The following is a 16,241-nucleotide window of genomic DNA, read 5'->3' on the forward strand; positions in this document are numbered from 1 at the left end:
ACCAAGAAATTAAGGAGTGTATACCAGGTCAAGAGTTGAGACAAACAAACTGCCTTCAGACTATAATTTGATATAAATAAAGACCCGAGAAATGTGAGAGTAAGTCAAGGCCAGGTCTTTGAGGAGTTGAACCCAAGGCCAAATAACAAGGCCAGTCAATCATAGGTTACCAAGTCAAGGCTGAGGTAATGTCAAGCCCAATCAAGGCCAGGAATTTGAAGAACTGCGACCAAGTCAAGAATAACAAAATGTGACAAAAAGAAAAATGGGATATTACATATTTCCATGGGGGCTTTTATTAATCTACTGTACACTTTGAATACAGAACTTAGTGGGATACCGCTGTAATTATATGCAGTTTCTCAGGGCAGCACGGCACCTTGCGATCAGATAATTAGATACGTGACAACATCAGTGCCATTGTTTGGTGCGCAACGGCGTTCGACACAACAGGGTGGTCGGAGTATCAGGTGGTTTTTTTTTTTCACTCTCTCGTCTCAGCATGGCGGACTACACAGACACAGGCGGCGTCATGCCTGCGATGCAACATCCAAAACGCGGCATTCCATGCTGGAGCCCTTTTTACAGAACAGTGACATTTTGAAAGGACGACTTTGACAAGCAGTGTCACAGATCTGTGTCACAACACTTGAATCCTATTCCTGTTCAGTCAGATCTGAGTCAGATTGATTCTGACAAGAGACTGATTAGTATCGTCTATCCCAATATATAGTACATTTTATACTGGAAAAAACCTCACAGCACACTATCCAAAATGTCATAAAAAGAATATGTACTGAAGGTCATTAATTATTCATTGTGATTTCAAGGCTTGGTTAGTTGAACGTTTTATGAATGGCAACAGGTGGCTACAAAGGTTTAATTATACCTGACACCAAACAGTAGAAGAACATTTAATGGTTCCGAGATTGGTACCTTCATCCTGAAGAAGGTGATGCTTGTCAGAAGATCCACAGTTGACTTCAGATCTTGGAGACGCTCTTGGTTTCCAGCAGGGAAATTGTCCTGCAAGGGAGGGGGAAACATATTTTCAAGAGCCACCGCTACCTCGCTGTCATTTTGGCCCCCAAATATTAAAATGGATTACAGATTAACGCCCAGCAGTCATAACTGAATGAGCGTCTGTCCAATCGTTTAGCAGACCAGGGAGGTCTCCTCTGATGCAAACTTCGATTTCAGCGCCATGAAGCCATCAGGCGGTGCACGGGAGCGTGACACGGAACATTTAAATCCCTCGCAGCATTCCGGCACCCTTGCATTACAGGTATTATCCTCTTCCCTCTCCCGCTCGCTCTGCACTAATACAATTCTGCCAGTTTTTTATGCATCCGCTACCTCTTTTTAAATCAATGCACAGCCAATAGTTGAAGCAAAACTCTCTGCCGCAGCCCGCAGGCTTTGCTGTAAAAACACACCAGCTAGGATCAAGCCTTATTGACAAATGATGGTCTTCTGTTTTTTTTCAAAAAAACACAGAATGGGCTTTATGTTTAATCTTTGTGCTTTTGACCAAGTTTTCCAAAGGCATGATGTTGAAGGTTCCTTCAGAATTAGTAATATCGCTAGTAACATGTAGCCACCTAGCATTGTGTATGGCATGAAAGCAGAGGTGGGGACATCTGACACGAACCGGAAATTTAACCGGGGTTGACATTGACATTTAAAAAGGTTTGATGCAGAGCTGCCGTGACAGCCAGAAAATCTAATTTTATGTGGAATGTTTTTCTTTAGCCCGCTGGAATATAAATATGGACACACAACAACCACGTCACAGACACTACATAAGGTCATCTTTAGTACTGCACACAGTGAAATCCACACTTTTCAAATCATCTCAGAGAATGGTAATAGGCTTTTGTGCTGCTGTTTTGGGTAGCAACATTGTTCAAATAGGCTCTTTAAAGTTGGTGTATGAACAGTTGTTTATGAATTGCATGCTTGAATTTATTTATTTTTTGGAGGAATTTGAGGGAATATGATATACTCATCCAGGAAATTCTATCTGCTTGAGCAAGAATATAGGTCAGAATGATTTTTTCTAAGATGTACAGTGACACTCAAACAGTATCCTTCAGCCCCTAGCACATTCCTTTGAATATGTATTCCTTGAATTCCAGGGTCGTAAAATAATACCCCCCTTGGCTACTGCATTGTTGTAGCACTGGTCTCATTTGCAGCTTCACAGCTTGAAGCATAAGCGCCATCAGTCACAAGACTCTCTCCCTGCCGACACCAATTTTCCTCTGACAAGAAGTGCACAGCCACACCGCCATTGCACACAATTCAAGTCATCAGTCCTTTGGAAACGTGGACTTGAGATTCTGCAGAGCAGCCTTGAATGTTGACATCTGGCATATTTCTTGATACAGCAACACATGCATTGTATTTAATGATGCTATAATGGGGTCCTAAAATGCTGCGCAATTCAATGCTGTGCTGTACGATGTGCCTTTGGGGACCCTTTTACTGCTGAAATCACTGAGAAATGGGGCGATTCACTAGAATGGGTGTTGTACTTTGCATAAAGGTGGGTTCTAAAAGCCTTTTTCGTCTTTGGGTACTGCGCTTGTTGGCCACGACTAAAACTTCGGCTGTAGAAGCACATTTAACCAACTCTGTACTCCACAAGGCACTTGTTTTTATTTGCAGCAGTCACAGACATATTAGACTGGCGAAACTTATTTCAGTAATTTATGACTCAGCATTTTATGTTTTTTGCTTACATTTTCACTTGTTCGATTGTTAAATATGTCAAATTGTTAACTAATTTGCTCCCAAAATCGTATAAAAACTTTCTATTTTAAATATTGCCATGGTCCCCAAAACATATTTATATATTTGATGTTGTTTTTTTTTATGCTAGAGCATACAGAAGGCTTTGATGCAGCCTCTGACCTGAAGAGGTCACTTTTATACAATGGTAGTTATTATTTTTAAAAAACGGCCAGTAGGTGGCAGCAGAGTATAGAAATCAACCGGGGCCATGTTGCAAAAAAGCTCTTTTTAAAACAGTGTTTTAAACAAATTTGTGAATAATGATGAAGCTTAGCTATATTCTAATGCTAATTGCTGCAAAATGGAAATAGATACAAATATACTATTTTCCTGATGAAAGAAGAGACTCTAATCTTTCTTTTGGTAGGTTCCATGTTTTTATAGCACACAATATCCTCAGGGCCTTGCAAAATCAGTCAAAATCTAGTAAAACAGCCGGGAGCGAAAGGGGTTGCTTCAGTGAAAATGGCTGTGAGTGAATGAGTTAATATAAAATTCCCTGACCAGTTAATACAGGTTTTATGATGAGACCAGTTTCACCTTTTTCATTAATTGCCATGGGAATAATTGTTCATAAATCGGAACAAATTGTTGTCCGACCAGCATTCCGTAACCTTAGAGCTTCCACAACTACTACTGTACATTTATGTAGGGAATTAAGTTAAAACATGTCCGGTTTAGATCTAAAAGTAGCAGAGCATGATGTACACAAAATTACTATTATTATTATATTATGGCGTGCTAACCTCTCTTTCAGTGTTGTTGTGACTATGCATACATATCACTTCCTTGGATTATTTAGGGAAGCCAAAAATAATACCGAATTGTGCAGCACCCAGAAATCTAATCATGCTTTGTTCTCTAAACTGGAGTATAGATGCAATTTCTTATCACCTCCGCTGTGTCATATTCAGTGTGGCGGGCTATGACACAGTGACAAGATACTTTAATCTCTGCAGCAGCGTCAACTTTATTCCTATCAGTAGAACAATGAATAAACTGGGTGCAAAATCACGGTGCAAAAATGGGTTTTAATCTCATCATAGGTGAAGTTTATCACCAAGAAGAATGTTTGCCTCATTTTATCTGCACATTGGTATGCTTTCTGCACTGCAAACGATGATGAACAAAAAGGTGAAATTCCGTCTCTCCCAATAGACCAATACATATTCCTGCCTGGAGGATAGCAGCATGCATTTAATAAAACATGCCTCGGATGCATAGTTGTTTTTCCCGACCTCAAGTCGACATGATGCACACAGTAAGAACAATTTGTTGCAAGTCCTGTGCGTGTCTAAAAAGCAAAGCACATCGAGCCGCCCCCATATAAATAATGCACCATTAAATGAGAACACATTTTTTGTTGGGTGGACGCGGCAAACATTTCACCAAGAACCAACAGCAGGTGCCAAAAATGCTGTCATTACAAAGATTATAAAGGCTAATGTGCATTGTAAAATGGGTCCCAATTGGCACAAATTGTCCAATTTGGCTGAAAAGAAGCAGACGCAAAGTGACAATGAATTCTGGATCAGCACTTGCATCTATCTCAGGCTAAATGTTCCATCTCTCTACCAAGTTTTGTGAATTTGTTGTGAGGTGCTTGTATAACCTTGGCTAACTAAATAACACTGACTGAATGACTGGTGAAATAGCTATCTTACCAACTAACTAAATAAGATACAAGACTGCCAGCAACAATGCATTCCATTTTGCGTTTTTGATTGCAAGGTTCTGAATACAAATCACCATGGTTACAGTCATCTAATGCGCTAATCATTTGATCTACGTACACTCGACAATAACATTTTATCTTTGCTCACATTTTTCATGAGCTGAACTCGAAACATCTAAGACTTTTTCTGCATCCTCAAAAGGCCTATTTCTGTCAAAATGTTGACAAACCTTCACCTTGCCGAGCTAATGTGGCCTATCAAGATGCTGTTTGGACAGCGCGTGTGCCTTTGGCTGCTCACAATCAGAGGCCACTCTGCAATGTGCAATTTTATCACACAGCACAGTGGCACAGATGTTTTGAGGGAGTGTGTAATTGGCACTCAGAAAGCAGCTGCAACCAAACCGAACCAAAGAATTTCTACCAGAACTGTCTCAGGGAAGCTCATCTGCATGCTTGTGGTCTTCATAGGGGTCTTGGCCTCACTGAAGAACAAATCTTGTGACTTTTTTTTGTCTGGTGTTCTTTGTTTTTTTGGGGGGTTTGTTTACTCACTTTTTACCTCTCCCACGACATTATTCCTCTCTCCTGCGGTGCCCATTACTATTCTATTACATGCAAATGGTCAATTATGCAAATTAGGTAATGACATCATTTAGCAACTTTTAGGACAGCCAATATTTTACTTTGGATAGAGAAGAGCTCACTAGTGCAGATTTAGACATGGACAATGGACATTTTTTGTGTTATTAAAGAAAATAGGCCTGTACATGAATAACATCTTACATTTTTTAGTTAAGCTCATGACAAACAGGAGCAAACTAAAGTGTAGTGTTTATATTTTTGTTAAACGTGTTATTGTTTTTACAATAAACATTTTTTTTCTAAGTTTTCATACTCTTGTTAATTTAAAAGTGGGGGGAAAAATGTTGAACTAATAGAAATATCGCTGCATCTTTTAGTCATTGATAGTCATTTCATAACTCATAAAATTGAGTTAAAATGAAAAGAATGTACTGTACTGTAAAAAAAACAAGTGTGATATTGATTTTTGTGGAGTTAATTTTTCTGCCACTAGATGGCATAATTGCATTTGTAAGACGTTGATGACAGCTCAGTGCATTTTTCTTTTTCTTTCAACATGAAGCAACTTGTGAAATTCTGTACATTTTTGAAATTGTAAAATACAACTTGACCCCAGTCTCCACAAATCTATGCATTATTATTACATTTATTACAGCTAAATGTTGACGTGGATGTGTCTGCTGCGTTGCGACTGGAATTCCCCCAGTACAAGCTTTCCAAGTAAGGGGCGGTTATTAATAACGCGTAAAAAAAAAATTGGCATTAAAGGAACTTTAATTTAACTCAAAATTAACACACTAATGTTGACACCCCTAGTTTTTATTCGGTAGAATTAAAACAATTTCTAAAGGGAGACAAACAACAGTATCCTACCACACATCTCTGCAATGTATTTAAGTTAGCAATATTAAACTTGTGCAGGCTAAATGCATGTAAGTGGCAACCACTGCGCTTTTACTCGTGAAGGAACAACAACAGCACAGAGCCAAGCAAACCATACAAATGTTTTTTTTCCTTCAGATTGCTCTTACACAACACTCACTCAAATTTAAGGGCACAACCAACTCCCATGGGTGTTTGCTGAACAAGCATGACTTTATATCATCGTGTCCAAACAGCAAGCGGTATCCCGGAGAACCTTGCCGATCCCACGGGGGACAGCGCGCGGCTACACAAGGTGTCACCGTACATCAGGCCTGTTTCGTCGACACCGATTCAAGGCCTCTTGTTTTATAAAAGCAAACTCAATCTCCGACGGAATGTCATTAGGAGAGGGGAGAGCAATTCGCTGGGTGAGCCAGATGGGAATCGTATTCCTTTCCAATTGTGGCCGACTGGCTCTGCTCTGAGAGAATGAAAGAGGGAATGAATAGTGCGCGTGTGTGTGTGCGTGCGCGATAGGGACACAGCAGGGGTGGTGCCGGCAGGTGATATTCTGTGATTTCGTTGTGTGTGAACGTCACTGCCAAGAAGCAGGGCCGCGGGAAAATGAAAGGCGCAGTCGCTCAGTCACAGCATGCGCGCTTTCAATCTACCCGTGTCATCTTTCCGTCCAAAGCCGGCTCCTCTCGTTTGACATCGTTCCCAGCATTGTTGCTTTAGCATCAGCTGCTATCGCGAGTGGGTCGGTGTTGGTTCACTGCACGGTGCCACCAGCTGGACATAGGTTTGTATTCAAGTGAGGTGATGGGAAAAAAAAAAGAGCAAGGGGGTTAAAGGGCATGATGTACCTGCATGTGGGCGCATGTGTATGGATGTGTGTGTGTTGGAGTTAACAAGATTAGCGCTCATGGGATTGTTCTAGAAGCTTATGTACTAAATGTCAGGAATTCAATCTGCCTGAGTAGAATAGTGCGGTACCTTTGGCGGACCGGCGTGCTCTCCCAACTCCAACTATCGGAGATGAAATTCTATTTGCTAGGATCCGTTTATTTTTCATTCTGCCATGTTTCGGTGGCTCGTCGTGTCTAAATCAAATATTGGAACTCTCAGACTTGGCTAGGAAAGTATTTATGTTGCTGTGCTCGGCTTAAAAATATAACTGACAAATTTGAACCTAATAAAAGGCACCAACATTAAGCTTTTCTGTGCGGTTATCAAAAAAAAAGAAGTGGTATTCTGTCTTTGATGTGAGTAGTGTTTGTTTTGTTGGAAGTTAGACAGTTACTGTATAACGCCGTCGTCATTTAAACGTGGCCCGAATACGCCGTCGTGGTATGTCAAACGTCTGCACGGGAGCAAGTCAGGCGTGGAGCAAAACGACTTAAGCACGTGGGTCTTAATAACTAACTGACTAAAATAACCGTCTTAGTTCAAATTCTTGAGCTTCTTCCTTAGACCTGGAGATCCCTTGGTAGTTAAAAGATTTGTTGAACATTGCCAAGAGCAGGAAAGTGACAATGATCATGCTATCAATTTGAACTATGATCTTACCTACCACCCCCCGTCTCCGGTGGTATATCAATCGAAAAATCAATAGAGCTCTCACTTTGGCATAGAATGATAAATCCGGAAAAGATTTGTTGGACGTTACGACCCGCAGCGTTGCTGCCAAGAAACCTCGGCGGACGCCAGGCCAAGTCCTAATTGCGATGGCATCGCTGTACCGTGCGTTACTGTATTTTATTGCACAAATAGATCACACCAAACGCGTAGCAACACCCTGCCAGGTAAAATACACACCTCGCTAGATCTGCCCGGAGGGTCTAAAAACGAGAAAGAGTGGCACAGCGCCCGCACTCGTCATCAGGCATGCGGCGTGTCGCTAACAGGTCAAGTGTAAAATCCTTCACATACAGTAGAACATCTGTGCTCAGGAGCAAATGTTGGAAAGTCACCAAGCTACTGACCATGAAGAGTGATTACGTACCTAGTTTAAACAAACAGCTCATTGATGTCGGGCAGAGTCCTCTGTAGGAAAATGCCGCTTTTCGTTTTGTACTGTTCTCTTTCCAAGGAGAAACGGTATTTTTCGCAGCAGGCATCGTCCCTGAGCCGTTGGAGGTAGCCCATGACCTTGCGTGCTCGCCTGATATGCAGGGGTCACATCTCCTTATTGTTGCATCTGAGTGGTTTCATTCTTTGATGTAGGCTGTTACAGTATCAGTTATATTTTATTACAAATGATTGGCTGATAAAAAAAAAAGATACTGGTTTTGTTCCTCAAACTGTGTTGCAAATCCGGTATATGCACAACCACTTTCTTTTCACTTTCACTCGATGCAAATTGTAATCTACCATTAATGTTATCAATATAAATGCCGTCCCATTAATAAACACCTCCCCGTGTAGATTCGAGTTACTAAACACGTCACGCTACACACAGCCACTAATGTGAAGCTACAACCGTGTTTGCAAACCATTTGTGCTTGTGCTGTTCTACCTAATTTGACCAGCAGGCTCACTTATTTGTTTTCTGGACTCACTTATGTTGTCTATCTATCATTTTCCCAAAGCAATGCTGTCATGAATCATTCATTGAGGATTTTTGAAATGCTTCCCCTCTGGCTTTTCTTTTCTTTTCCGATGTGATGGCACGCTGCTATGAAGGTTAGTTGTCTGTGTTTTGATTGACTTTATTACTATGGGGACCTGCGGGGTTATCATGTGAGGCGTTGTAAGGTGACCTTGATTCCGTGTCATTACACACGCATCCACTTTGACGTTTATGGAGACTTCCTGATGGTTTGCAGGATATGTCATAGCTTATATGAACATAAATGATGGGTGGGTGTACAATGTAGACATTTAAATGTGTCCCTAATGGAGATTGTCCGGTTACATAAAGGGACAAGGATGTACGCTGTAGTTGGCTCACAATGGGCCTTATTTACGAACAGAGCATACCCACAAATGTGTGCTTAAATCATGCATATGCACATTTGATGCATAAATCTGTGATTCATCAATGATTGTACCTGGTTATGTACACTGTAAAAAAATATATATATTTTTTAAACATCTTAAAGACTTAAAAAAAATTCCAGCAGCTGGGGCGCCCAAAAAATACAGTGAAATAACAGAAACCTATTCTTACTTCTCCTAAAAATACATTTTTTGCAGTTGTAATTTTAACAGGATTTTGCCTTATTTTCACATTGTTTTTAATCTTTAATTACAAACATTTTCACATTTTAAGACAATTAATTTACCTAGAATAGGTAAACGTTGTATTACGAGTAGTAATGCTTAAAATTACAGAAATGTGCTGTTATTAGTTGTTTTAATTACATGATTTTATGAAAATGGGTTTTATAATCATTTGTGTCTGATGTAACATAACAGTATATGACTCAAAATTCATGTGATTCATCTTTCAAAACGTGTCAAAAAACTGTTGAAAAAGTAAATATTGGGTTTAAAATTGCAACACTTGACTGTTATGCTAATTCATAAGATTACAGTCTATTTTGGAAGATTAAATGATATTTAAAAAAAAAAATAGGAACATCTAAAAAATAAAATTAACTTTTTTTAAGGACTTTTTTTAATGTATGTACACTACAAACAAACTTAGATCTTCCTCAGACCATGCATATGCACAAATAGCAAAGACTCAACTTTGCACAATGCATTGAAACTAGTCATTCATAAAATAATAATTTTATTGATAGCGTTGACTAAGGTCCTAAATCACCGTGAAAAGGACACTTCTCATCACTTTTACCCACGTTACATTTAAATGCTTGTATGCATGTGCATATTCAGCTGTTGTCTGTGTGTTGGCAGTGGTCTCTCAACGAGCAGGTTTCCCCGAGTACATCGAACCGTTCGCATTAATCAAAGGCTGCAGAGTGTTTGTATCGATCAAGAACACATGCACGCTAGAGATCTTGAACATTTCCAGAAAATTACAGTTGATAAATGACGGTCAAGAAGATCAGAGGCACAGACATCAACATAACCAGCAGACCGTGATTTTGCATATTCTCCCTGCACTGTGAAAAACACTTGTGTCTATTTTTGTCATTTTTTACATCAGTGTTAATTTTGACAATACATTTTTATTTATAGTTTTAGTTATAGTCTTTTGACTAAAATTAATTAAAGTTTGTCATAATTTAGTCATTTGATTGTATTTTTGTTTTAATCCAATTTTAGTCGACTAAATTGACAGTTTAGTTGATATTTTCCTTATATTATAACACACCTATTTGTAACTGTAGCTTAACACGGAAGACACATTTAAAAAAAAAAAGTGTCTTTATTAATTGTTTCAATGAAACATGTTGAACTGACAATAATATAACTTAGTTTTCACCTAAATAAAAAAAAGTGCATAATTGCTTGGGATTAATTTTACAGCTGCACAATGAATGAGTGTTTCTTTTCTCCAACCCGCGTTTCATTCCTTCTGATTGGATTGTGTGAATTTTTGTGTTGTTTTAATTTTTGTTTTAGTCATTGACAATATTGTCAGTCAATTTTAGTTATCGTTATCGTCTCAATGAATGGCTTCTATTTTAGTTTTCATTTCATTTCCGTCTGAAATTTTTTTGGGGGGCGAAAAATATTCACGAAAATATCACTAATTTACATTTTACGGGTTTTTTGGGGGATACAACTGAATGCAGACATCCCAAAAATGTAAGAAACAAAACAAAAAATGGACATACATTTTTTTCACAGGACAGCGACGCCATACTCTAAACAGGAAAAAACAAAATGATGTGGCCAAAAGCTTAAGACAAAGTAAAGTGCTGGGACTTACACGATACTTGGACAGGTCGATCCTCAGCGAGTTGTGCAGCTGATCCAGTAGTTTCACAAATTTCTCCCTCTGTCGGGATGAGAAACCAATTACTATTTAGTCACGACTTGGAGCTGCATGAAAACATTGATACCACTTCAGGTTGAATGGAATAGTTACGAGCATCATTTGAGCCCTTAGAAAGTGTTGCGTATATTCCGATTGTTCAAGATTTATGTTAACAGCACGACTCCAGTGACAATGCGGCGCGCGCTTACCCCAAAGTTGGAGGCGGCGAATCGATCCGAAGCGGAGGCGGTGGTTGTGGTAGTCGTGGTTGTGTGGGCGAAGTAGGCGTTGATGTTCGCAAGCAGGTTACTCATCACCGCCGGCACACCGGGACACATGTACTTGGCGGACAGGCAAGAGAAATGCCTGCGATGGAAAATGAACGGTAATTATTTGTAATTATGGTTGTGGGACGTGGACGCAATTAAGAACAGTAAACCTGGGGACTATTTGAGACTGCACAAATAAACTTTAAATACCTTGGCGGGCACATGCGTACATGAATCGATATGTGCTTAAGTAATCGCCATATTGTTGATGTTCCGAGCAATCCCCTCTGATGAAAGACTTCATATTTGAAGGCATGAAGAGATCCTGAATGAATAATGCAGAGCTTTGTTGTAAAGCAGAGGTGTGTGGACTGGAATAAAGTGTTCCATTAGCGAGAAGCAAATCAAGTTGCTTAGACAGTAAATCAAAGCTTTCTTGCTGTTGGGACGTTGGTACCGCACTTTTTTGTATGTGTTTTCGCATTTATTTTCTAGTATAATTCTATGCAGCTAATAGATGCTAAACTCATTTTGTACTCTCAGTATATTATAGTAACCATTAAGTTATTATATTTATCTATTCATTTTATATCATGCTTGTTCTCATTTGTGTAATGATAATTTTGGATGGATTAATTGATTTTTGATTTAGGATGGGCAAGTACCGATAAAAGGTATCGTATCAGGCCAATATCGGACCTTATTTCAGGGTATCGTTACTCTCTTGTGGCCGTTTTACGATCAGGAACTTTAAGTTAGAATAATATAAAAAATGTTCATAGTGGTACTATTGGTACTTGGTGCTGGCATTAGTCTAAAAAAGTGGTATTGAACATCCCTATTTTTGATTATTCATGTCTTTCTTTTTTGTCTAAAGATCAACATTTCTACTTAACTCATTTGCTCCCAAAAACGTATAAAAACGGTCCATTTTAAATATTGCCGTGGTCCCAAAAACGTATTTTACGGGGGTTTTTTTTATGCTAGAGCATACAGAAGGCTTTGATGCAACCTCTGACCTGAAGAAGTTGCTTAAAGCAAAAAACGGCCAGCAGGTGGCAGCAGAGTATAAGAGATCAACCAACACCATGTTGCAACTAGCTCTTTTCAAAAGTGTATTTTTTGTGAGTAATGATGAAATTTAGCTATATTCTAATGCTTATTGCGGCAAAACTGAAACTGATATCTTTTTTTTTACCTGATGAAAGAAGAGACTTTCATCTTTCCTTTGGTAGGTTCCATGTTTTTATAGCAATAGAACACAATATTCTGTAGGCTTTGCAAAATCAGTCAAAATCCAGTAGCGAAGGGGGTTGCTTCAATGAAAATGGCTGGGAGTGAATGAGTTCAAATGAACAATGAGTTCACACTGAAAACTAGTGTACTAAAAATTACATTTGAGATTCTCCTGCCCATTTTATACAAACAATAGATTACAAACTTTTCCAACTCAACCAAACATCATTACTTGTCTCCAAAGGCAACACAATTATGAACATGAAATATCTTCAGTAGTTCACATTGACATGCACACAAGGCCAGTAGTGAATCGCTACAGCATAATTTCTTCTGAAACGAGTGCTGCATGCTAATACAAAAATATGAACGCTATAGTATCTGCATCACTGCTTGTAAGGCATGCAAAACTTGCAGTGTTCGACTTTGCAGGGCATAAAAATGCAAATGTGCAGTCATCTGCAAGTTTACGTGAATGCAAAAGGGAATACAAAAAAGGTGAGGCACCCTGCTGAAGCTGCTTTGCTTTGCCGAGGCATAAAATGCAAGAGGGACCTCTATTGTTGAACGCTTCTGAATGTGTACACTTTAAATTTGAACTGAAATGTTTTTGGAAAATGTACATTTGTAGTTGCAAAATACCCCTTCAGCTCAGTTAACATCTAACGGATTGAATCATTTGCATTTTCTTTGGCTTATTTGTGTCATTTGATGTCTCCTCAAAAGGGGTATTAAGTGATAGCCAAGAGGAAAAAGCCTGGTATACATATATAATAAGAAATGGAATGTATTGCCACATCAGGAAGCGGCATGCTACTCAGTCCTGGCTGCTAAGTACAACATGGCATCTGTTTAGTGCTATTGTGGGGAGACACAGCTCCCCAGCACTCTGCACATTTAAAAGCGGTTGTAAAGTTCAGATGGGAACTTTCACCGGTTATTGTATCTTTAATGCTCGTTATACTAATAATAACCTGGAGTCTGCATATTCTCAGTTGAACTATTTACTGGATGCCAGAAAGATCGAGTACACAGCTGTGGAGCCTTATCTGCTGAATGCGGAAGAAGGTCTAATCTATTCAAAATAGTCTCTCCTCTTATACTATCTTGGCCGCCCACCCGCACGGGGCATGGCTCAGCCTAGCCCATGTGAAAATGTGTGACCCGATGGTCTTAACTGGTTTTTAACTGAATACGTGTGCCAGAGTGCAGATAGATAGAAAGGCGCCAAGCCAGGACAGGTCACAGCGACACAACGGCTTAGCTCAAGTCGCCTATCTTGTCATTAAGAGCTCTATTCTAACAGTGATGAACACACAAAATGTATCGTTTACGCTTTGCTTGTTTTTAGCGTCACACACTGATGAGAATGTTACAAATCATGATGCATGGTCAAAGGGTGAATCATTTTGTTTGAGTTCATTTCAAAATGTTACCAAAGACATTGCCAGGCAATAGAGAATGGGATTTAAGATAACGACAGGCTTTTAATCACATTATTTCCTATGGGAAGTCAATTTGAAGCCAGAGCACCCTGAAACATATTGCCAGTCCAATATGAAGGTTCCATTGTAGAAGTGTTCAAAGGAAGGTGCAATTTTCACATCCGACTAAATTCTCAGAACAGGCTGACCACAAACACGTTCTGCCGAGTTAATTACTCTGCTTTCAGACTCCAAATTAGCCACAGGCACTTGTTGTGAGGGAGCGAGAAAGGAGAGGGATGTAGACTGACTGATGATTGCATCTGTTGAAATCCTGTGGTGCTTGGATAGTTCAATCCCCAGAGCCATTACTCCCTCTTAGTGCCCCCCCCCCCCTTCCCCACTGAATTTCAGAGGAGGGAAAGGGATTTAGAGAGAGACAAGGTTATTCAACAAATAAGGTGGACAGGTTGAGTCTTTTATAAATGTATGTTGAGGTATAACGTGCTCAAGAGGTTCTGAGCTTGAAGCATTTAAAAAAATAAAAATGTTGTTTAGGCCACTTACTGCTTTACTTGTCTGAATCTAAACAACCTCGAGATCTTGTAGTACTTGTTAAATTATCTGTCACATTTGTGAGCAGCTCGTAACAGACAAAATGTGACCAAACCAATTTTTTTAAATTAAAAATTAATTTTTTATTTTAATTTTTTATTTTATTTTATTTTTTTACAGGGGCTACAACAACCATTAATCATAGACAACCCAATTAAGCAGCTAATTGACCCACTGCTCATGGTGCAAATAGGTGGTCAATAAAAATGTGATAATAGCAGTTAAATGTTCACAGGACGGACGCTTTTAAAGGTTTTATTACCGTCAAAACTTTTGTCGTAGCAAACACGAAAAAAAAACGTAGGAGACTAGCGGCCTTGCGCGCACAGAGGAAGTTCCAATAAAGATGGTTGCTGTGTTAACCCGCTATGTGTTCCCTTCTTTTATAGTGCCAGAGTCAAACTACGATTGGCAAGATGTAGTCGTAACAAATGAAACGTTATTAGCTGTAATAACAGCTTGCACATTGTAAAAACTGTTTAATGCGTAGGGAACCTTGCTTTAACAAGTAAGGCTTTCATAACTTCCTTTTTCCGTTCCACCATCGTCATCCTCACCATTTAAGGAAAACAAAAACTGAAAATTGCCGGCCTCACAGACAGCATGTCAGCCGGTTGCCTCGGTAACCTGATCTGTGTTCCCACCCTTGAAAGAGTCCGAGTGAAACTATTATTGTTTGGCTAAACGTGCAACTTGGGTAGTTAAACAAACCTGTTGTAAACCGTTAAACACTGGTTTAATACAATGTACCACTTTGGCTGTCACCATTTTGTAAGGTGAGTCAAATACGTTGCTATGCATAAACCGGGCCAACTTAAAATACGTGTTTATTGCTGATTCGATTCGGGTGCTTCTCACATTTCAAGCCCGCGCTATGTAATGTGTGGTGACAGACTCAAAAATGAGGCAATGAAGCCTTGAAAACTGCTTTGGCACAAGGAGAATAAGTACCTGGCATGACAAAGTCAGAATTAAAATCAAGGCAGAAATACATCATCCTATCTTTGTGACTACAATGAATACAACTCAAACAAGAGTAGAACCGTAACAAACTGCAGGTGTCACTAACTTGTATACCGCCTTTGCGTAACTTTTGAGGAAAACATCATCAGGTCAAAGCAAGATGAAAAGTTGCTTGATTTTAAACATAAGAAAATACAGCCACTTTTCCTTAGGGTTCTGCATTTACAGAAACGTTCGAAACTAATTGTAATTAAAATATTAGGTCCAGTGAGTTTTTACTCTACCTTTTATCTTCCTAAATGTTTCAATGGATTCATTCGTGGTTCAGCATCTGCAAATTCACCAGTTCAAAGCTGGGAAACTATCCACCATTATTTGCACCATGAACAAGATTTGGGGATGGATGGAGTGATGGCTGGAGGTATGGAAGGAGTTATTGTGGAGAGAGAGAAAGAGAGAGTTTATGCGTGTCCACAATCAACGTGACCAAAGCAGATTTGAGAGTTTTTGCCGGGCACCAGCAACGAATCAATCAAATTTGAAAACTCAATAGTCCTCGAAGCTCTGATAATGCTGAGGAGACACTACTGCACTCCTCATCTTTTTCTTCCTCCTCTCTTTTGTCCCTCCACTCTGTCCGATGAGACAGTGACCGATGCCTGAGGTGCGGGACCAGAGACCAGGGCGGTACTCACGTCATGGCCTGATAGATGGACTCCACTCCGTATCTCATGGCAAACTCGTCCACTATCTCCTGGGACACGTCGTCGTAGTAGACCTTCCACGCTTCTTCGCCTTTCACCTGCGGGATCTTCACCACGCCGTTGTTCTTGCCCTCAGTCAAGTAGTGGAAGAGGTTCTAGGAGTGGGAAGGGAGATAAGGAAAGGCAGGGTATGCGGTGTCACACAGGACAATTCAT

The 16,241-nt window shown here is 39.7% G+C and overlaps 1 protein-coding gene across 4 annotated transcripts in view; it reads right to left on the reverse strand.

Moving 5' to 3' along the window:
* Nucleotides 1-16,241, reverse strand: part of unc13c (unc-13 homolog C (C. elegans)) — a 125,783-nt gene that overhangs the window by 58,393 nt on the left and 51,149 nt on the right. For all 4 annotated transcript variants that reach the window (XM_086070781.1, XM_086070780.1, XM_086070782.1 and 1 more), the window contains 4 exons: nt 16,017-16,180; nt 11,024-11,180; nt 10,767-10,835; nt 937-1,026 (listed from right to left, as the gene is read on the reverse strand). In XM_086070781.1, the coding sequence (XP_085926907.1) occupies nt 937-1,026; nt 10,767-10,835; nt 11,024-11,180; nt 16,017-16,180 (480 nt within the window). The remainder of the gene's footprint in view (nt 1-936; nt 1,027-10,766; nt 10,836-11,023; nt 11,181-16,016; nt 16,181-16,241) is intronic.

This window comes from Leptonotus elevatus, chromosome 3 (assembly GCF_054856555.1).
Source record: "Leptonotus elevatus isolate MCC_2025b chromosome 3, RoL_Lele_1.0, whole genome shotgun sequence".
Lineage (NCBI taxonomy): Eukaryota > Metazoa > Chordata > Actinopteri > Syngnathiformes > Syngnathidae > Leptonotus > Leptonotus elevatus.